At 54.4% G+C, this 21333-nt stretch overlaps 1 protein-coding gene and 1 non-coding gene across 2 annotated transcripts; one reads left to right on the top strand and one right to left on the bottom strand.

Annotated features, from left to right (window-relative positions):
• The first annotated feature begins 1383 nt into the window (after positions 1 to 1383).
• ABCA7 (ATP binding cassette subfamily A member 7) lies at positions 1384 to 20744 on the top strand. The gene is made up of 29 exons (XM_066252680.1): positions 1384 to 1449; positions 3715 to 3848; positions 4530 to 4749; positions 4888 to 5055; positions 5388 to 5587; positions 6544 to 6678; positions 8589 to 8664; positions 8820 to 8955; positions 9162 to 9299; positions 9524 to 9708; positions 9799 to 9871; positions 10071 to 10114; positions 10563 to 10611; positions 10799 to 10903; positions 11114 to 11135; positions 11766 to 11864; positions 12325 to 12492; positions 12837 to 12876; positions 13093 to 13262; positions 13611 to 13763; positions 14701 to 14791; positions 14879 to 15028; positions 15581 to 15667; positions 15744 to 15805; positions 16741 to 16882; positions 18517 to 18651; positions 18746 to 18849; positions 19120 to 19212; positions 20588 to 20744. The coding sequence occupies exons 1-29, from the start codon at positions 1384 to 1386 to the stop codon at positions 20742 to 20744; spliced, it is 3402 nt and encodes a 1133-aa protein (XP_066108777.1).
• On the bottom strand, positions 7732 to 7838 carry LOC136321567 (U6 spliceosomal RNA). The gene has a single exon (XR_010728718.1). It is a non-coding gene; the product is annotated as a U6 spliceosomal RNA (small nuclear RNA).
• Positions 20745 to 21333: the final 589 nt, after the last annotated feature.

Raw genomic sequence — 21333 nt, 5'->3', positions numbered from 1 at the left:
GGGTAGGACCCGGATCCACCAGGAGAGAGTGGGGGGAAAAGGAACCACCTGCGACCGGGATCTGCCGTACAGCAGGCGGCTGTGCAACCTGGGAAGAGGGCTCAGCTGGCGTGTGGTGCAATTCTTCCGCCCCGTCACCTCACAATGATGCCGCAAGAGGCTAGCGGTCCCTTTAAGGAAACCGGCTCGATGCCCTGCTGTGGCCCCACCTACTTCCTCAGTGCGCGGGGCTCCGGTTGGCCCAGTCTGAGTGGTAGTACAGCGGCCAATAGCTGTGGGCGGGGCCCAAGCCAGAGACTGTCGAGGGAGCCAAAGACAGGTACCTTCAGCTGCTGAGGCGCCGCGCTTGCTAAAAGGGGCTTGCCTGCCGCTTCAGGTAGAGGGAAGGTGGCTAGCGCTCGAGGCTGGAACGGTGAGAGGGTCCCGGAGGGAGAGGAAGACTCCAAGAGGATGCGAGTGTGGGGATGGTTGGTACGGAGGCAGGAGTCCTGGGAATTGGGTGGGGGCCCAGTACAGACTCTCACTCACCTTCGCTTCCTGCGGATGAGTATTGGGGCATTGCAAAATTGGCCACCAATTTTCAAAGGGAAGTCTTTGCTAGCGTACGCCTGCAGCCCCTTTTCTCTTTAGAACCCTTCCAAACCCTCTGCACCCTTTTTACAAATGGAGAAACTGAGGCGGCTTCCCGAGATCCACTTTATACAAAGGAGAGTTCTGGAGTGGGGGGTCTTGGGTCCTAGTTCCCCCTTAAATGTGAGCTGTGACAACTCCCTGTCCCTCTGGCGGCCTCAGTTTCCCCATCTATACAGTAATGAAGTAGGTTAGAGCTGGAGAATTCCAAGCAAGGGACTGGGTCAGGAATCGCTGGTTCCACAAACCTCCATCGCTGCCCCTTCTCCTAACCCATTTTCTGGATTTTAGGGGTCTTCTGAGCGATGAATAATCCATGAGGGGTAGGCAGAGCTGGGGGTCCCGCCTCTAGCTGTCTCATTGGGCTCCTGGGTTGGCTCCTCTTTGAGCCAGACGTGTAAAATGTTCAACACAGTAAATACTTTGCTATTTTCATTAGGGAAGAGCGAGGGTTGAAGGGAAGGAGGATCCTTCCCTCAGTCAGGAATGAGGTTGAGGCCAGGATCTGGAGGCCCCTGAGTGGGCTTAGGGTAGAGCCTGGTGGTGAGTTAAACCCAGGCCCCACCCCCTGGAAAATTAGTTGTTAGCCTTTTGAACCCAAGTGCCTACTGTGTGCCTGGCTCTCAACAGAGTGTCCGGGAATTCTGCGCAATGGTAAAGGGATGAACTTCGGAGAGGGACAGGAAGTTGCCCGCAGCTGCACAGCGCGTCCTCAGCCTGACCCTTCAGTCCTGTCTCTTGTCTATTTCCATCATGGCCTTCTGGACGCAGCTGATGCTGCTGCTTTGGAAGAATTTCCAGTATCGCAGAAGACAGCCGGTAATACCTGGACGTTTGGGACAGAATGGGCAAGGCCCAGTCGCCCCCTACTGTTCCCCACGGTCCAGTTTGTCCTGTCGTCCCCAGTTCCAGCTCCTGGTGGAGTTGTTGTGGCCTCTCTTTCTCTTCATCCTGATTGCCGTCCGCCATTCCCACCCCCCATTGGAGCAGCATGAATGTAAACCCCCCCCCCATCCACCTACTTATGTAGGGAGAGGCAAGGGGTCACCCTATCTACAGGGGCCCTAATGAGCAAACCCAGCACCCAATAAATGGCTGAGCGTAGGCGGAGGGGTGCGATCATGGTGAAAGCTCTAGCAAGGCTGCCAACACCCGTTGTTTCTGCAGGCCACTTCTCCAGCAGGCCGCTACCCTCTGCAGGTACCATACCCTGGCTCCAAGGTCTCACCTGTAACGTAAACAATTGCTTCCCGCAGCGCATGCCCAGTGGGGAGCCAGGCGTCCTCAGCAACTTTAACGACTCCCTGTAAGCAAGCGCTGTGGGCAGTAGTGAAATTCAAATACTTTAACAATGGGTTCTCTGTCCTAATGACCGTTTTAAGTATATAAAAAAAAAGATATTCAGCCTGACCTGTGGTGGCGAAGTGGATAAAGCATTGACCTGGAATGCTGAAGTCAATAGTTTGAAACCCCGGGCTTGCCTGGTCAAGGCACATATGGGAGTTGATGCTTCCTGCTCCTCTTCCTGTTCTCTCTATCTCTTACCTCTCTATCTCTCTGTCCTCTCTCTAATAAAAATGAATAAATAAATAAAAATCTAAACAACAACAACAACAAAAAGATATTCAGAAAGGTAGTTTATTATTTCATGCATTTAATACTTAAATAGGAACAATAAAAGGTACACAAAACTAGGCCCTGGCCGGTTGGCTCAGTGGTAGAGTGTCGGCCTGGCGTGTGGAAGTCCCGGGTTTGATTCCTGGCCAGGGCACACAGGAGAAGCACCCATCTGCTTCTCCACCCCTCCCCCTCTCCTTCCTCTCTGTCTCTCTCTCCCCCTCCTGCAGCCAAGGCTCCATTGGAGCAAAAGATGGCCCGGGCGCTGGGGATGGCTCTGTGGCCTCTGCCCCAGGCACTAGAGTGGCTCTGGTCGCAACAGAGCAATGCCCTGAATGGGCAGAGCATCGCCCCCTGGTGGGCGTGCCGAGTGGATCCCGGTTGGGCGCATGTGGGAGTCTGTCTGACTGCCTCCCTGTTTCCAGCTTCAGAAAAATACAAAAAAAAAAAAAAAAAGTACACAAAACTAGATTATAAGAAAAAATTTTAAAATATTAAATGATACCTGACAAAAAGCAATAAAACTGTTATTTAACATATTTCCATATTGCATCTTGATTGGCATCCTCACTTGTAATTTTTTCACCAATGGACAGAATGAACATTACTACAGGTGCTTAGAATATGCTGTTGTGTGGATGAACGTTAAAAAAGAGTAAGGAAGGCTGACCAGGCGGTGGCGCAGTGGATAGAGCGTCGGACTGGGATGCAGAAGGACCTAGGTTCGAGACCCCGAGGTCGCCAGCTTGAGCACAGGCTCATCTGGTTTGAGCAAAAACCTCACCAGCTTGAGCCCAAGGTCGCTGGCTCCAGCAAGGGGTTACTCCGTCTGCTGAAGGCCCACGGTCAAGGCACATATGAGAAAGCAATCAATGAACAACTAAGGTGTCGCAACACGCGACGAAAAACTAATGCTTTTTTTTACAGAGACAGAGAGATTCAGAGAGAGGGATAGACAAGAACGTAGAGATGAGAAGCATCAATCATCAGTTTTTCGTTGCAACACCTTAGTTGTTCATTGATTGCTTTCTCATATGTGCCTTGACCGCGGGCCTTCAGCAAACCAAGTAACCCCTTGTTGGACCCAGCGACCTTGGGCTCAAGCTGGTGAGCTTTTTGCTCAAACCAGATGAGCCCGCGCTCAAACTGGCAACCTCGGGGTCTCAAACCTGGGTTCTCCGCATCCCAGTCTGACGCTCTATCCACTGCGCCACCGCCTGGTCAGGCAGGAATGTAAATTTGTGATTTCCACATTGGGCAGCTGCCCAGGCACCCACCTTAGAGAGAACTATGATTACAACTGCCATTTTAACAACCGGTTTGCCTAACTCAACAAAAAATTAGGTATCGGTTCTGCTGAACTGGGCGAACCAGCTGAATCCCTCCACTGGCTGTGGGTGCGGAGGCCATTCATGGGTGCAGAGGTGTCCACGGAGCCCCTGCCTCCCGCCCTCTTTCTGGCCCAAGGGTCTTCCAGCCTCTGGCAGATGCCTGTATTGTCCTGGAGAGCCCCAGTGCCCACAGAATGTTGGCCAGCCTGGGGAGATTGATGCCCACGTTAAGGACTGCACTCGGAGCAAGTGGGAGGCCGGGGTCTTCTGGTAGGTGGGGCTGAGTTCTGAGCTTCCACTTGCCAGGCTATGAAATGGGCATGGAGTGGGGGTGTCAGTGTTTCAAGCCAAACATTACCTATGTGCATCCATGCATTCCTCTTACAGTCTGGTCTCAGTCGAGTGACCAGCTGCAGGAGGGACATTCCATGACCACTGAGCTGCTGGGTATACTACTGCGAGGGGTAAGGTGGGGCTGGGTCAGATGTGGCTGACTCTGAGACACTGCTCTCAGGAAGTTCTGGCACTGTCCCACCCTGGGGCAAGTGCCTACCTCCCAGGCCAGCTAATTCCAGCCTCCATACCTTTGTCTGGGCTGGCTGGTAGACTCCAAGCCTTGAGCTTTTTTAATTTTCTTTTAATAATTAAAAAACATTATTGATTGATTTTAACAAGAAAGAAATGGAGAGATAGAGAAATGGGAACATCGATCTGTTCTTGAATATGCCCTGACCTGGGATCAAACTGGCAGCCTCTATGCTTTGGGGACAATGCTCTCACCAACTGAGCCATGTGGCCTGTGCTGACAACTGGTACCCTGAGGCTGAATGAAGGATCCTAGGATAAGAGGGCAAATTCTGTGGCTGCCTGCATCTTGGGACTCTGGAGTGGGAAGCATAGTGTCAGATAGAGGCTGCACAGGGTTTCCAGCCTCCACCCCTGCTGCCCCAGCTTCCTGCGTGTGCTGAGCCGGTCACTGCCACTCTTCCTGACACTGGCCTGGATCTACTTGGTGTCACTGACGGTGAAGGCTGTGGTGCGTGAGGAGACACGTCTGCGCTACACAATGCGCGCTATGGGGCTCAGTGGCACTGTGCTGTGGCTGGGCTGGTTCCTCAGCTGCTGCCTCTGGCCCTTTCTTAGCACCATACTGCTTGTGATGGTACTCAAGGTGGGTGTGCCATGGTCTTTGCGGCTGCAGAGTGGGCATGCAGATTCAGGGAAGGGTAACAGGCAGGATGAGCCTTGTGTGGGTCCCTCCCCCTGGGCAAATCTGAGTATCTGATCTGAGCTCCCTTTGCTCCTGCAGCTTGGGGACATCCTACCGTATAGCCACCCAGTCGTGCTCTTCCTGTTCTTGGCAGCCTTTGCTGTGGTCACGGTGGTCCAGAGCTTCTTGCTGAGCACCTTCTTCTCCCATGCCAACCTGGCAGCTGCCTGTGGGGGCCTCATGTACTTCGTGCTTTATCTGCCGTATGTGCCTGACCTGTGGTGGTGCAGTGGATAAAGGGTCAACCTGGAAACGCTGAGGTTGCTGGTTCAAAACCCTGGGCTTGCCTGGTCAAGGCACATATGGGAATTGATGCTTTCTGCTCCTCCCCCCCTTCTCTCTCTCTCTCTCTCTCCTCTCTATAATGAATAAATAAAATCTTTTTTAAAAAAGTATTCTGTCTGCCATATGTGCTGTGCGTGGCCTGGCAGGACCAGCTGCCCTTGGGCGGCCGCGTGGCTGCGGTGAGAGCTGAGCTGGGGTGGGGTGCAGAACCCATAGCTTTGTTTACTTGCTGACCCGCCTACTCCCACCTGCAGAGCATTCTGTCACCTGTGGCCTTTGGCTTCGGCTGTGAGAGCCTGGCACTGCTGGAGGAGCAGGGCGAGGTTGCTCAGTGGCACAATATGGGCACTGGGCCCGTAGCCGATGTCTTCAGCCTGGCCCAGGTCTCCAGCCTTCTGTTGCTGGACGCTGCACACTATGGTCTCACCACTTGGTACCTGGAGACTGTGTCCAGGTGGGCTCTATGAGTAGACTCCTAACTGTACACATCTGCACCAGGGAGGCTGGGCTGAGGGGCAGGTCTGCCCAGGATTGAATGTCCTATGTGAAAGGGTGGGGCTTCCTGACACATGAGCACAGGTTAAGGATGGCCTGGGACAGGTGGGCGGAGTCTCCTAGTAACCGCCTACCTGAATGCCTGATTTCCAGGTGTGTAGCCAGAAGCTGGCACACTCCAGGGGAATGGGCTCAAAGGATAACTGAGCACTGCTTCCCCCAGGCCAGTATGGAGTCCCGGAACCATGGAATTTTCTCTTTCGGAGGAGCTCCTGGTTTGGGCCTAGACCCTCCAAAAATCCAGCCCCGCCCCCAGCCCAGCAGGACCTAGGGGGTAAGGAAACAGGTTTTTTGTTTTTTTGTGACGGAGGGACAGACAGACAGGAAGGGAGAGATAAGAAGCATCAATTCAAAAAAAAGAAAAAAAAGAAGCATCAATTCTTCATTGTGGCACCTTAGTTGTTCATTGATTGCTTTCTCATATGTGCCCTGATGGGGGTGGGGGTGGTGCTACAGCAGAGCGAGTGACCCCTTGCTCAAGCGAGCAGCCTTGGGCTCAAGCCAGTGACCATGGGATCTACGATCCCGTGCTCAAGCTGGTGAGCTCGGGGTTTCAAATTGGGGTCCTTGGGGTCCCAGTCCCACACTCACTGCACTACCACCTGGTCAGGCAGGAAACAGGTTTTAATAGCTGCTTCCCCAGCTGGGCTCCTAGGCCCCTACAAAACCCAAGTTCCCACAAATCCCAGTCTCTGGATCCCCAACTCCCTAGGCCCATGAGGTCTTCTCTAACTCCTATAGACTGGAGCACAGCAGGTCCCTGACTCCACAGACTGGTTCTAATAGCTACCCAAGCCACTGACTACCTTCCTTTCCCAGAGCTGGTGGAAGAGGCTTTGTCTGGCCTGATTCCAGGTGTCTCCATAAGGGGCCTGGAGAAGCGCTTCCTGGCAACCCAACGCCAGCCCTGTGTGGGCTCAGTCTGGACTTCTTCCAGGGCCACATCACTGCCTTCCTTGGCTGCAATGGTGCGGGCAAGACAACCATACTGTAAGTGGCCACCACCTCCTTCCTTCCCCTGCTCCTCAGTTTGTATATCTGCTTAATGGGAAGGCATCTGGGGCCAGAAAGTTCCTATCTCTGAACTGGGGTGTGACCCCCAGTTCACTTTGGGTACATGATAGGCAGGTGATAAGTATAAGGTCTACTGGAAAGTTCTGTCCATTTTTGGAATAAAACAAAATACAAATTTTTCTTACCATCAATAAACTTTATTAAATAATATAATTGCCATTATTATTAATGATTTCTTGCCAGCGTGAGGGCAATTTGTATATCCTATTTTTGAAAAATGTTTTATCTTTTGATGCGAAAAATTGAACCAGTGCTTGTTTGATATTTTCTTCGTTTTTTATTTTTTTGCCCTTCAAAAAATTTTGTAAGGACAAAAACAAGTGATAGTCGGAGGGTGCTAAGTCCGGGGAATATGGTGGATGCAATAGAATTTCCCAGCCTAGTTCTGCAATTTTTTGACAAGTCCCCAAAATACAGTGGTGTAAATGAACTTTATCAGTAGCCATGAGTACACTATCGCTTCACAGATAAAACTAACGTGAATCAACTTTGTTTTAGTTAATTTGCTACATCAGTATGTATACATTAAGTCAGGGGTCCCCAAACTATGGCCCGCGGGCCACATGCGGCCCAATGAGGCCATTTATCCGGGCCCCGCCGCATTCCAGAAGGGTCACCTCTTTCATTGGTGGTCAGTGAGACCACCGCAAAGCACAGCGTCGCTCACGTACAGTACTACTTCTGGTGACGCGGGATGCACGCCTCACGGCTCTAGAAGTGCATCATATCACTTGTTACGGCTAGCAGTGACAAATACGGAACCGGACATTGACCAGCTCATTAGCCAAAAGCAGGCCCATAGTTCCCATTGAAATACTGGCCAGTTTGTTGATTTAAATTTACTTGTTCTTTATTTTAAATATTGTATTTGTTCCCGTTTTTTTTTTTTACTTTAAAATAAGATATGTGCAGTGTGCAAAGGAATTTGTTCATAGTTTTTTGTTTTCTTGTTTTTTGTTTTGTTTTTTTTTAAATATGGAACGCTTCACGAATTTGCGTGTCATCCTTGCGCAGGGGCCATGCTAATCTTCTCTGTATCGTTCCAATTTTAGTATATGTGCTGCCGAAGCGAGCACTGTTCATAGTTTTTTTTTATAGTCTGGTCCTCCAACGATCTGAGGGACAGTGAACTGGCCCCCTGTGTAAAAAGTTTGGGGACCCCTGCATTAAGTGATAAAAATAGAGAAGCACACATGCGCCAAATAAACATGTGCTTACGTGTCGAAACTTGTTGTGATAGAAACGGACAGAACTTTCCGGTAGACCTTATTTTTATTTATTTATTTATTTATTTGTATTTTTCTTAAGTTGGAAACGGGGAGGCAGTCAGACAGACTCCCTCATGTGCCCGACCGGGATCCACCCAGCACGCCCACCAGAGTGCAATACTCTGCCCATCCGGGGTGTTGCTCTGTTGCGACCAGAGCCAGTCTAGCGCCTGAGGCAGAGGCCATATAGAACCATCCCCAGTGTCCGGGCCATCTTTGCTCCAATGGAGCCTCGGCTGTGGGAGGGGAAGAGAGAGACAGAGAGGAAGGAGAGGGGGAGGAGTGGAGAAGCAGATGGGCGCTTCTCCTGTGTGCCCTGGCCGGGAATCGAACCCGGGACTCCTGCACGCCAGGCCAACGCTCTACCGCTGAGCCAACCAGCCAAGGCCAAGACCTTATATTTTCTTTGAATCTCAGTTTTCCTCCTGTATAATAGGTACATAACACCGTTTTGGTCTGGGTATCCAATAGATGCTATATAAATGCTGGTGCACCTTCTTTGGGGGCCTCAATTTCCCCTCTGAAGGAACAGCTGCTTTAAGACCCCTGCACCCCCAGGTCCATCCTTAGTGGTCTCTTTCTACCCACTGGTGGTTCCGCCTACATCCTGGGTCATGGTGTCCAGTCCAACATGGTAGCCATCAGACCCCACCTGGGCGTCTGACCTCAGTACAATGTGCTGTTTGACATGTAAGGCCTGAGAGGCCTGGGGTATAGCAGTGGGAGGAACGGGGTGTTCTCTGAGACTCTGCCTCCAATGGTGGTCACTATTTTTACCTGTCACTACAGGCTTACTATAGACGAGCACATCTGGTTCTACGGTCAAAGGGTCTGAGTGTGGCTGCCGTGGACTCAGAGCAGGACTCTCTACTTCAGGACCTGGGGCTTGTTCCTAAGCGGTGTGCACAGATGTGCCACCTCTCTGGTGAGCCCAGCCTGGGGAGGAAACTCCAGGTCGATGGAAATGAGGCTGGGGAGGGGGCTGGGAATTTATCCCAAGGGTAGTAGAAAGCCAAAGGAGACCCAGGGGACCCAGAGGGAGCCAGATGCTGAGGTCCAGATGGGTGGGGAAAGGGCTGTGGGGAGGCAGTCCTACCCAGGACTGAGGGATCATGCTGAGATCCTGCCCAGGTGGGATGCGGTGGAAGCTCTCAGTGGCCATTGCATTTGTGGGTAGCTCTCGAGTCGTTATCCTGGATGAGCCAACAGCCGGTGTGGACCCCGCTTCTTGTCGCAACATCTGGGAGCTACTGCTCAAATACCGGGAAGGTAAGAGTTGGGGGTGTCCCAGGGTTCTCCTGGATTCTGCTTAAGGGGCCAGAAAAAGGTTTATGACAGAGAGAAAAGACTTCTCATGAGGAAGTGCTGGGGATGGGGTTTTGAAGGATGAATAAGAGTTTGCCACATGGGGCAGGTAGTTCCGGGCAGAGGGCACAGCTTAAGCAAAGACTTGGTATCCTGATGACACATGTGTGTTGGGTTCCTCTTCCCAGGTCGCACGCTGATTCTTTCCACCCACCACCTGGATGAAGCAGAGCTATTGGGAGACCGTGTGGCAGTGGTGGCAGGCGGCCGCTTGTGCTGCTGTGGCTCCCTATCCTTCCTGCGTCGTCACTTGGGATCTGGCTACTACCTGATGCTGGCAAAGAGTCCCCAGTCCCTGGCCACCAGCACAAAGGTGAGGGCTGGAGCTGACCCCTGACCCCCAACCCCTGATAGTTCTGTCCAACCCTGATGGCCATGTCAATTGGTGCCCTTCTGCCCACAGGATGACACTAACTTGGAGGATGGCATGGATTCCTGGCAGGAAAGGGAACTTGGCAGCCTGGACAACAGAGCTCGTGAGGGCTGGGATGAGAGAGCCAGAGGGAGGGGCTGGTGGGTGGCAGTGGCTCGGTTCAGGGCAACAGAGTTTCATGATCCCAGACTGGACTGCTGACAGAAACCTACTCCTGACCTCCGACCCTAGGTGGACTCCAGCTCTGATCTTAGTTCAAGTCTTGCCCTTAGATACTTAACCCTGACCTCCTCTGTCCACAGGGACAGGACTCAAGTCCCGTTCCCAGGGAGTCTGGGATGAGAAGGTGAGGCAGGAGCCATGGCCTGCCTTGCCAGAGCCCTGCTGTGCCCCCCTGCCCACCCAGGTAACCCACAGCTGCTGGCAGTGGTACAGCATCACATACCTGGGGCACAGCTAGTCAAGGAGCTATCACATGAGAGCTGGTGCTGGTGCTACTCTATGGGAGTGCCCTGGATGGCAGCTTTGCCAAGCTCTTTAGTGAGCTGGACCAGCGACTGGGAGAGCTGGGGCTGTCTGGCTATGGGATCTCTGACACCAGCCTTGAGGAGGTGTGGCTCAAAGGAGGAGAAGTCTGCTTATCTACAGCAGAGCACCCCAGGGGGGGAGGGCAGGGCACTAGTGAATGCCTGGAGGCTGAGTCCCTTGGAGAGGCAGGGGGTGGGAGAGCTCTCAAGTCCTCAGCTCCTTCCTGTGGGTCCTCAGGCATTGAGCCCTCTGCTTTGTCTCCCCAGATCTTCCTAAAGGTGGTAGAAGACTGTGCTGTGGACACAGACCCAGAGGGTATGGCCGCAGTCCCTATCCTTGACCCCTAACTCTGGTCCAGAGTTGGACCTCACTTATACAAGTCTCAATTTCTGACTGAATCTGGCCCAAGGCATAGCCCTGACCTCCATCTCTGACTCCTGATTCCCTCCTTCTGTGCCCCTGGACTCCAGACTGAGCGCTGATCTCTGAACGCGCCCCATAGATGGTAGCCACAGACAACACCCATGTGTAGGCATTACTCACCCAAACGTGACCACAGGGCTCAGGATTCTGCCAGAGGAGTCAGCCCTGGAAGATGGAGAGCTTGGTGAGTTGCCTCACCTTGGACTCTGTGGCCCCTCCTGGTCTTCCCAGTGTGAGTACTGACCCTTCCATCCCCTGCAACTATGCCTGCCTCAGAAATACAGGCCCTGCAGGGCTCTGGGCCAAATGTCGTGGGCCGGGTACAGGGCTGGACACTGACCTGCTGGCAGCTCTGAGCCCTGCTTCTCAAGTGCTTTCTGCTTGTCCACTGCAGTCACCGTGGTCTGTGCACACAGGTGAGGGGGGCCCTAGGGAGGGTGCATAGGGGATTCTGGGTGCCTTTTCTCCATTCTGTGGCCTAATTCCACCACTTAACCCCAGGCATATCCCCCACACACACTTTTTTTTTTTTTTTTTTTTTTTTTTAGTGAGAGGTGGGGAGGCAGAGACAGACTCCCGCATGTACCCTGACTGGGTTCCACCTGGCAATCCCACTAGGGGGTGATGCTCTGCCTATCTGGGGCCCTCGCTCTTTTGCAATTGGAGCCATTTTTTTGTGCCTAAGGCAGAGGTCATGGAGGCATCCTCAATGCCCAGGGCCAACTCACTCTAATCGAGCCATGGCTGCAGGAGGAGAGGAGAAAAGAGAGAGAAGTGAGAGGGGGAAGAGGGAAGGGTGGAGATCAGATGGGCGCTTCTCCTGTGTGCCCTGACTGGGAATCGAACCTGGAACTTACACACACCGGGCTGACACTCTACCACTAAGCCAGCCAGCCAGGGCCCGCACACCTTTATTGAAAGCAGTGGGGAGAGCCATGGGTGGTTGTAGAGTTGGGGCAGGGAAGGGTGTGGCAAGCCTGGAGAGGGGGTGGCAAGGGCAGCTGATGGCCAGTACCTCAGATCCTGGTCCCTGTCCTGTTTGTGAGCCTGGCGCTGCTGTTCAGCCTTATCATGCCTCCTTTCGAGTACTACCCAGCTCTGCGGCTCAGTCCCAGCATGTATGGTGCTCAGGTATCCTTCTTCAGGTGGGTGCAGAAGAAAGGAGGTTGGTGGCTGGAAGACCAAGGGCCCACGGGCAGAACCATGACCCTGCACTCCCCACAGTGAAGATGCCCCAGAGGACCCTGAACATGTCCGCCTGCTGGCAGCTCTGCTGGAGGAGGCAGGATTGGAGAACAGCTCCCACAGGGAAGGCCCTCAACCTGGGCCTGACTCTTCTCCAGCTTTGGCTTCCCTATCGGGGCTCTGACTAGTGGGTCTCGGGGCTGCCCAGAGTACCCCACCATGCCTACTTGGGACTTGGGAGCCTCTACATCCCAGCACTCCTGAAAGCTGGGTCCTACAGCCCTGCCCTGCTCCCATAGAGCGCCTAAGTGTATGCAGCCCACCATCTGCTGGTTCTCGGTGCCTGAGGTTCCCACAGATGTGGCCGAGGTCTTGGCCAGTGGCAACTGGACCCCAGAGTCTCCATCCCCTGCCTGCCAGTGCAGCCGACCTGGCACCCGCCGCCTGCTTCCCAATTGCCCTGCTGCAGCCGGTGGCCCCCCCAGCACCCCAGGCATTGAGCGGCTCAGGCGAAATTGTGCAGAACCTGACAGGCCAGAACCTCTCTGACTTCCTGGTCAAGACCTACCCACGCCTGGTGTGCCAAGGGTAAGTGGCAGTCAGACTTGGTATATGCCTGAGGAGGTTGAGGAGGTGGTCTGGTACCCAGGGAGGTCAGGGTGGATACCCAGGCTGAGGGCCTCCTGAGTGCTCTCTAGGCCTGACCTCTTTTGTCTCATCTGACCTCCAGCATCTCCCACTCTCACTCACATCTATGTCTTTTGTCTGTCTCTCTCACAGCCTGAAGACTAAGAAATGAGTGAATGAGGTCAGGTGAGGTGGGGCGCTGCCCTGGGTTCCCTTCCTGTGCCCCTCTGCCCATCAACTGCTGGGCCCTCCCACCCATCCTCCCTGGCCCTCAGCTGCCCCTCCTTGCCCCCACTGCCCCACAGGTATCTCCCTGGGGGGCCAAGATGTGGGCCTGCCATCGGAGTATGATGTAGGGTATTCACTGAAGTTGCTGCGTGCACTGCTGAGCCCCCAACCTGGTGGGGTCCTCAACCACATTCTAAACAACGTCATGGCATGAGCTCATGGCTTGGATACTAAGGACAGCCTCAAGGTGGGAACTGGGAGTAGTGGACAGGTAGCTGGTGGGGGCAGAGCTAACTTCATCACCCTTACCCCTCGACCCTGACCCCATCCTAGATCTGGTTCAACAACAGGGGCTGGCACGCCATGGTGGCCTTTGTCAACCGAGCCAATAATGCACTCCTACATGCCCGCCTGCCACCAGGCCCCACCCGCCATGCCCACAGTATCACCACATTCAACCATCCCCTGAACCTCACCAAGGAGCAGCTGTCTGAGGCCACCCTGTGAGTCCCTCTGCCCTGCATGTCTTCCCCACCTCAGTTTCCCTGTTATTTTGGGTGGTAGGAGCTGGATTTGCACTCTGCACATCCTTGTACAAATGGGGAATAGAAAATGCCCCAGTCTGCTCCCTAGGCCAGGGTACTGAGACATCAGCAGGCTCCTCTCTCCCAATGGCTCACGTGTCCTCATCACATCAGGGAGAGACTTGTACAACCTCTCCCTGTCAAATGACTCAGCCACCTTCATCTCGCAATGGTTTGAGCCATCTCCTCCACCCATTCTGTGGACTTTGGTGCCATCAATGATATACACAACTCTGCCCTGAGCAACCCATGTGCCTCCACCCCCAGGATGACCTCCTCGGTGGATGTGCTTGTCTCCATCTGTGTGATTTTCACCATGTCCTTCATCCCAGCCAGCTTCACCCTTGTCCTCATTGAGGAGCGTGTCACCCGAGCCAAATACCTTCAATTCATGGGGGGCCTGCCCCCCACTCTCTACTGGTTTGGCAACTTTCTTTGGGACATGGTATGGGGACTTCCCAGAAGGATGGGTACACAACTGCTGCCACTCACTCACCACTGCCCCTTCTGGGCAGGGACTTGTCCAGGGTGGTGGGCGTGAAGTTTGGGGGACTGTGGGACCTTGTACCCTACTATGCAAAAAGCAAGGAGGTCAGGGTGGGATACAGGGCTGAGGGTGGCAGCTGCCACTCCTGCATGCTGATGGGGATCACTGCTGTTTCCTCTGCAGTGTAACTACTTGGTGTCAGCATGCATCGTGGTGCTCATATTTCTAGTCTTTTAGCAGAGGGCATAAGTGGCCCTAGCAACCTGCCTGCCCTCTTGCTGTTGCTACTACTGTATGGGTGAGGTCCCAAGGCTCTCAGGGCCTGTTCTTACTGACCACCCACCATCACCACCACCACCATCAATACTGTTGAGAGAGATGGGACTCTGTAGTAGCTCCCAAGGAAAGAAGGGGAATATGGGGTCTGAGGTGACTCTAAGTGATATCTAATATAATGGGGTATCGCCTGACCTGTGGTGGCGCAGTGGATAAAGCGTTGACCTGGAAATGCTGAGGTTGCTGGTTCGAGGCCCTGGGTTTGCCCGGTCAAGGCACATATGGGAGTTGATGCTTCCAGCTCCTCCCCCCTTCTCTCTCTCTGTCTCTCTCTCCTCTCTCTCCTCTCTAAAAATGAATAAATAAATAAATAAAATTAATATAATGGGGCATCAAGGTGGCCTTAAAAGCTCATCTTGAACCAACTCATATCAATAGGGGTCTACAGTGTAGAATAGGGGTGGGGGAGGTCTGTATTCCTCTCAGGGTTGCTCAGTCCTCTGTCTAGTTGGTTACCAGGCAACTCCTGTTGCCCTCCAGCTGGTCAATCACACCACTCATATACCCAGCCTCCTTCTTCTTCTCCGTACCCAGCACGGCCTATGTGACACTCACCTGCATCAGCCTCTTTATCGGCATCAACAGCAGCATGGTCACCTTCATGCTCGAGCTCCTCTCTGATCAGGTGGGACCCTGCAAGGCTGGGTCTCAGGCTGGGCCTGGGCTGGGGCTGGGGCCCTTGACCCACTTCTTTTTTCTTGCCCCTGAGCAGAAGCTGCAGAAGGTGAGCCAGATCCTCAAACAGGTTTTCCTTATCTTCCCACACTTCTGCCTGGGTCGGGGACTCATCGACATGGTGCGGAACCAGGCCATGGCTGATGCCTTTGAGCGCTTTGGTGAGAACTTTCCTCCAGGTGGGGAAGTGCCAGCCCAGAATCAGTTATACAGGATAGGGACAAACAGCAGACCCCAGGAAGAGAACTGGAGGTCTTAGGTGGCCCCAAATCTGGGTCAAGTTAGAGGTGCAGAAAAGCAGCCATAAATGCTAATTCCATCTTGGGTTACATCACAGCAGTCTAAATAAGGGAGGTGGTGATACCACTGTTTTCTACATCAGACCCCAGCTGAATGGCCTCTCCAGTTATTGGTCCCTTAAGAACCCAAGGTGACTTAGATGGAAAGGTGCTCAGAAACCAAGCCCCTCCAAGGACCCAGTCCCTTCTTCCTGTTCCCACGGGAGACAGGCAGTTCCAGTCACCCCTGTGCTGGGAGGTGGTTGACAAGAACCTCTTGGCCATGGTGGTACAAGGAACCCATCTTCCTCCTCTTCACAGTTCTGCTACAGCGCCACACCCACCTCTTGCCACAGTCAGTGGGGACGAGGGCAGGGTGGCAGGGGCTGGGGTCCAGCTTTGAGCTCACCTATATTTCTGTCCTTAGACCTAAGCTGAGACCATTGCTCCCCCTCGGAAAGGAGGATGAGGATGTGGCTCGTGAGCGGGAATGGGTGGTTGAAGGGGCCACCCAGGGGGATGTGTTGGTGCTGCGAGACCTAACCAAGGTGGGTGCAGAGCACTGGGTAGGAAGCTCCCACTGACCCAGCACTCACCTGTCACAGGGTCTTATACTCCTCCCAGGTATACCCCAGCAGAGGACACCAGCTGTTGACCATCTGTGCCTGGGGATCCCCCCTGGTGAGGTGAGTCCAGGACAGGGATCCTGGTGCAGGGGCAGTTAAAGGTTACCCTGCTGTGCGCTCCCTGCCCTTTACTCAACACCTGTGTGCCTGCTGCCCTTTATTGAGCACCTACTGGCTGTCAATATTTTGAGCCAACAAACTCATTAAGCCCCTACTGCGTGCTTACATTTATTGAACCCTACTGTGTACAATAAGATATTAGTGAGCCCCTACTGAGGACAAGCATATTTATTATTGAGCACCTATTGGGTGCTCACACATGTGTCAGTAACCTTTATCAAGTACTTACTGTGTGCTAGCCAATCTCTCCACTTTGGGCTGACTTTGTACCCCACCTGAGTACCAACCATGTGATAAGAAATCTTTGGAATGCCCTGGTATGAATGAAGCATTTGCAGTGTATGACATTTATAGGATACCTACTGTGTGTCAGGATTGATTCAACACATCCCATGTGCCAACACTATTCCTTGGTAAGTGACAGCCTTCTGTCTCCCCACACATCCCAGTATTTGCCCCAGAGGTTTCCCTTGCCCACAGCCCAACATGTAGAAACTTAGAAATTCACCCAGGATCAGAAGTGTTGGGACAAGGGGTTCTGAGGCCTTGTTAAATGCTCTCTGCGGGTATCACCAGTGTTTCGGGTTGCTGGGTGTGTGAATGGAGCAGGGAAGACGTCCACGTTTCGCATGGTGACTGGGGACACACTGCCCAGTGGGGGTGAGGCCATACTGGCAGGCCGCAGGTAAGGGATCTCCTGGTGGGGGCAGGGAAGGCTCTGAGCCCCCCACCCCCCACACATGGACAAGGTGGGCCCTGAGACACCCCTATCTCTTAACAGAATGGTCTGGGATGGTGGGCGGGCCCTGGGCGTTCTGTGTTTACCCCAGCATGCCTGGGGCTAGTTCTCTGAGCCCCTTGTTCTCTGTTCGCAGTGTGACTCAGGAACCCTCCATGGCACTCTGTCACATGGGCTACTGTCCTCAGTCAGATGCCATCTTTGAACTGCTGACAGGCCGGGAGCACCTGGAGCTGTTTGCATGCCTGTGTGGTGTCCCCAAGGCCAAGATTGTTCAGGTGACTGGTGTCTTACTTTCCTGGGGTCTCTGGATTCCAGCCCACACTGGCTCTGCTGGGCCATGCCTCAAGCCCAGGTCCACCAACAACCCTCTCCATCCTCTGGCCCCACTCCTGGCCTCTCCCAGCTTCTACATTCAGGTAGGTCCAACTTGCTTTCTACTGTTATCCAAGCTGTACCTGCCAGCTCCCTGCTCAAGGACACACACACCCTATCCCGGCCCCCACCCCCAGCCCTGGTTCAGGAACCTGCCCCCTCTCTCTTGCAGCATTCACTCTCTCCACGACCCCACCCACTCTCTCCGTGACTCCGCCTTTGGCTGAGGACTTTGAGTCTTTTTTTTTTTTTTGTATTTTTCTAAAGTTGGAAACGGGGAGGCAGTCAGACAGACTCCCGCATGCGCCCGACCGGGATCCACCCAGCATGCCCACCAGGGGGCGATGCTCTGCCCATCTGGGGTGCAGCTCTGTTGCAACCAGAGCCATTCTAGCGCCTGAGGCAGAGGCCATAGAGCCATCCCCAGCGCCCGGGCCAACTTTGCTCCAGTGGAGCCTTGGCTACGGGAGGGGAAGAGAGAGACAGAGAGGAAGGAGAGGGGGAGGGGTGGAGAAGCAGATGGGCACCTCTCCTGTGTGCTCTGGCCGGGAATCGAACCCGGGACTCCTGCACGCCAGGCCGATGCTCTACCACTGAGCCAACCGGCCAGGGCTAGGACTTTGAGTCTTTCTGCCTCTGAGCCAGGTCTCACCTTTCATTTACTGTGGCCCTGCCCCCCATGTGTCAGTCTGGCACAGTACTGGTTCCAGCCAGGCCTGCATTACTTACCTTTGCCCTTGCTGGGTCCCAGCTCCTCCATTCCTGTCCTCTGGTCTCACCCTCTGCGGAGGTCCCACTCAGTCACTGTGCTCACCTCCACTCACTGTGCTTCCCCCACCTGGTCTCACCCTCATTCTGGTCATCCAGCATACATTCTGGTCCCCCAAAGGTCATTCTGGCTCCTGCACCCCGTGCTCACTTGGGACAACCTCTCACACATTCACTCTGGTCCCCCCCATGCTCACTCTGGTCCCCTCCTTACATGACCCTCTGCTCACTCTTGTTCACTGTTTTCTCTGGTTCCCTAACACTCATGCCGTTCCCACCATATTCACTTGGGGTCTCCCTGGTTCACACTCCCTCCCCAACTCTACCTCCAACCTGCTCTCTCTGTCTCCCCCTGCTCACTCTGGTCCCCTCCTTACATTGGTCCCCCACTCTCCTCTGGTTTCCTCAGCTCACTCTGGTCCCCTTTTCCATGCTGGTTCTTCCGTTTTAACACTGGCCCATTCTCATTCTGGCCCTTCCTTGTTCACTCTGCCAATTTACCCCAGTGCACTCTGGTCCCCCTGCTCAGTTGGGTCCTCCCACTCACTCTGGGCTCCCACATGTTCACTCTGGCCTGCTTCTTACTCTGCCCCCCCCCACAGTTACTTTGCCCTCACCATGCTCACTCTGGCCACCCACACTAACTCTGCCACCTCATGATCACTCTGACTCCCTCCCCCACTGACTGGTCTCCCTTGATTACTCTGGCCCCCTCAGTTTTCATTGACCCTCCCACATTCACTCCCCTCCCACACACACCTGCCCGCAGACAGTGAGCTCAAGCCTGGGGAACCTGGGGCTCCAGCAGTATGCGGACTTGTCTGCGGGCACCTACAGTGGTGGCAACAAGCGGAAACTGGCAACAGCTGTGGGGCTGGTAGGGGACCCAACAGTGGTCTTTCTGGTGCGTGTGTGCCTGGGTGAGGGCGGTGGGGCTGGGGCTGGGGCGGGGTGGGGCAGTGCCAGTCTTACTGAGTCTTACCCCTCTGCCCTCCCAGGATGAGCCAACCACTGGCGTGGACCCCAGCACAAGGCGCTCCCTCTGGAACAGCCTCCTGTCTGTGGTGCGGGAGGGCCGCTCCGTGGTGCTCACCTCACACAGGTGGGCCCTGCCTCCAACCTCAGGGCTGTGAGTCAAGGTGGTCTGGGCTCTATGAAGAGAGGCAAACCTCGATGAGAGGCTGCCAGAGTAAGGGACACATGGGATGGGTGATCTTGATCCTGGGGGAGGATCAATTATGAGGACCCGGGGCAAACCTGGAAACTGAGTGGTCTGGGCCCAGCTGGACATGTTCAGAGTAGAAGGCTGGTCCAGGCCTGGAGGGTAGATGGTCTGGGCCTGGCCAGAGCTCACAGCACTTGACCCTGACAGCATGGAGGAGTGTGAGGTACTCTGTACATGCCTGGCCATCATGGTGAATGGGCGGTTCCGCTGCCTGGGGAGCCTGCAGCACCTCAACGGCAGGTGAGCTGGGCCAGGCCCAACGGTCAGTGTTGGGGAAGGAAGAGGTTGGAGGAGGGTAGGGGTGCAGGTGGGACCAGAGGAGAGACCAGGGCAGGGCCAGTTTGGCTCAAACAGGTGAGGAGGTAAGGAGGATCATGGACTGCCCAGGAGAGATATTGAGGGGGCCAGGCAGGACCAAGAGGGGTCCAAGTCTCACGATGAGGGTGGGCTCTCATGGGTAGAGGCATAGGGGGTTCAGGTGAATGGGCAGGGCCGTGAAATGGCAGGGCCTTGGTAGAGAAGGGGTTGGAGAAGGGATGAGCATTTTATTTATTTATTTATTTTAGAAAGGGGGGAGAGAGAGAGAGAGAGAGAGAGAGAGAGAAAGGGGGGAGGAGCAGGAAGCATCAACTCCCATATGTGCCTTGACCAGACAAGTGCAGGGTTTTGAACTGGCAACCTCAGTGTTCCCAGGTCGATGCTTTATCCACTGCACCACCAGAAGTCAGGCCCATTTTTTTGTATTTTTCTGAAGCTTGAAACAGGGAGGCAGTCAGACTCCCGCATGTGCCCGACTGGGATCCACCCGGCACGCCCACCAGGGGGCGATGCTCTGCCCATCCGGGTTGTCACTCTGTCACGACCAGAGCCACTCTAGCGCCTGGGGCAGAGGCCAAGGAGCCATCCCCAGCGCCCGGGCCATCTTTTGCTCCAATGGAGCCTCGGCTGCAGGACGGGAAGAGAGAGACAGAGAGGAAGGAGAGGCGCTAGAGTGACTCTGGTCACTGACAAAGCGATGCCCTGGAGGGGCAGAGCGTCGCCCCCTGGTGGGCAGAGCGTCGCCCCCTGGTGGGCGTGCCGGGTGGATCCCGGTCGGGCGCATGTGGGAGTCTGTCTGACCATCTCTCCCCGTTTCCAGCTTCAGAAAAATATAAAAAATAATAATAATAAAATAAAAATAAAAATTAAAAATAAATAAAATCATTCATTTAGTTGTTCCATCTACATAGCTGTGCACTCACTGGTTGCCTCTCCTATGTGCCCTGACTGAGGATCAAATCTGTGACCTCGGTGCGCGCTGGAATAAGGCTCTATCCACCGAGCATCCCGGCCAGGGCCAGGGATGAGCATTTTAAAGGGCAAGGAGGAGCAAGGGGTGGGAGTCATGTGTGCTGGGTAGGGAGTCAAGACTGGCCTGGTATTGAGGATGAGGCCAGAAGAGAGCAGGAGCGTGATGTGGGTGGGTTGAGCTGTGGGCTGGTCCAGTAGCTCTGGCCACCCTCCCCTTCCTTCACTACCTCCCTTCACCACACCCACCCCTTGTACCAATCCCCCTTCACCTCCACAACATCCATCCTCCAGCACGACCATCACTCCCACCCTCCTTTATCACCAGATTCCGTGCTGGTCATAGGCTGACCCTGAGGGTCTCCTCTGGGAAGTATGAGCCAGTAGTAGCCTTCGTGGCAGCTGCGTTCCCAGGGGCTGAACTGCGGAGGCGCATGGGAGTTGCCTGCGCTTCCAGTTGCTGCCAGGAGGGCGCTGCGCCCTAGCGCACATCTTTGGAGAGCTGGCAGCGCACGGGGCAGAGCAAGGCGTAGAGGACTTCTCAGTCAGCCAGACCACCCTGGAGGAGGTGCCTGAAGCGCTGGGGAAGGCCTGGGGCAGTGGTGGGGCTGAGGGCCAGGCCTTCAGGCTGACTTCCCCTTCTGTTCCCTCGGGCCACCCTTCCGCTAGGTATTCTTATACTTCTCTGTGGACCAGGGGAAGGAGGAAGAAAGGAAAGATCACCAGGAGGCAGGAGTAGGAGTGCACCCTGGGCTAGGCCCACAGGTCCCCAAACTCATCACCCAGTTCCTGGATGACCCCAGCATAGCAGAGACAGTGCTGTGAGCCTCCTTCCTCTGTGAGGCTGATGGGAGGCCCTGGGAGTGAAAAAGACAGGATAGAGGGCCTGGGTTTGGCTCCCAGACTCCCTGAGGGGCTGCTGCCCTGGAAGAAATAAAAAGAAGCCATCCTGTGAAACCATGTGTACGTGTGTCTGTTCTAGGCTGCATGTATGTCCACAGATGGCTTTGTGCATGTGTCTGGATCCTGCTTGAGTCTGTGCACATGTAGGTTTGTAGACCTGCAACTCATAGG

Source organism: Saccopteryx bilineata, chromosome 1 (assembly GCF_036850765.1).
Source record: "Saccopteryx bilineata isolate mSacBil1 chromosome 1, mSacBil1_pri_phased_curated, whole genome shotgun sequence".
Lineage (NCBI taxonomy): Eukaryota > Metazoa > Chordata > Mammalia > Chiroptera > Emballonuridae > Saccopteryx > Saccopteryx bilineata.
Note: the sequence above shows the minus strand (reverse complement) of the source record. Positions and strands in the feature narration are given on the sequence as shown.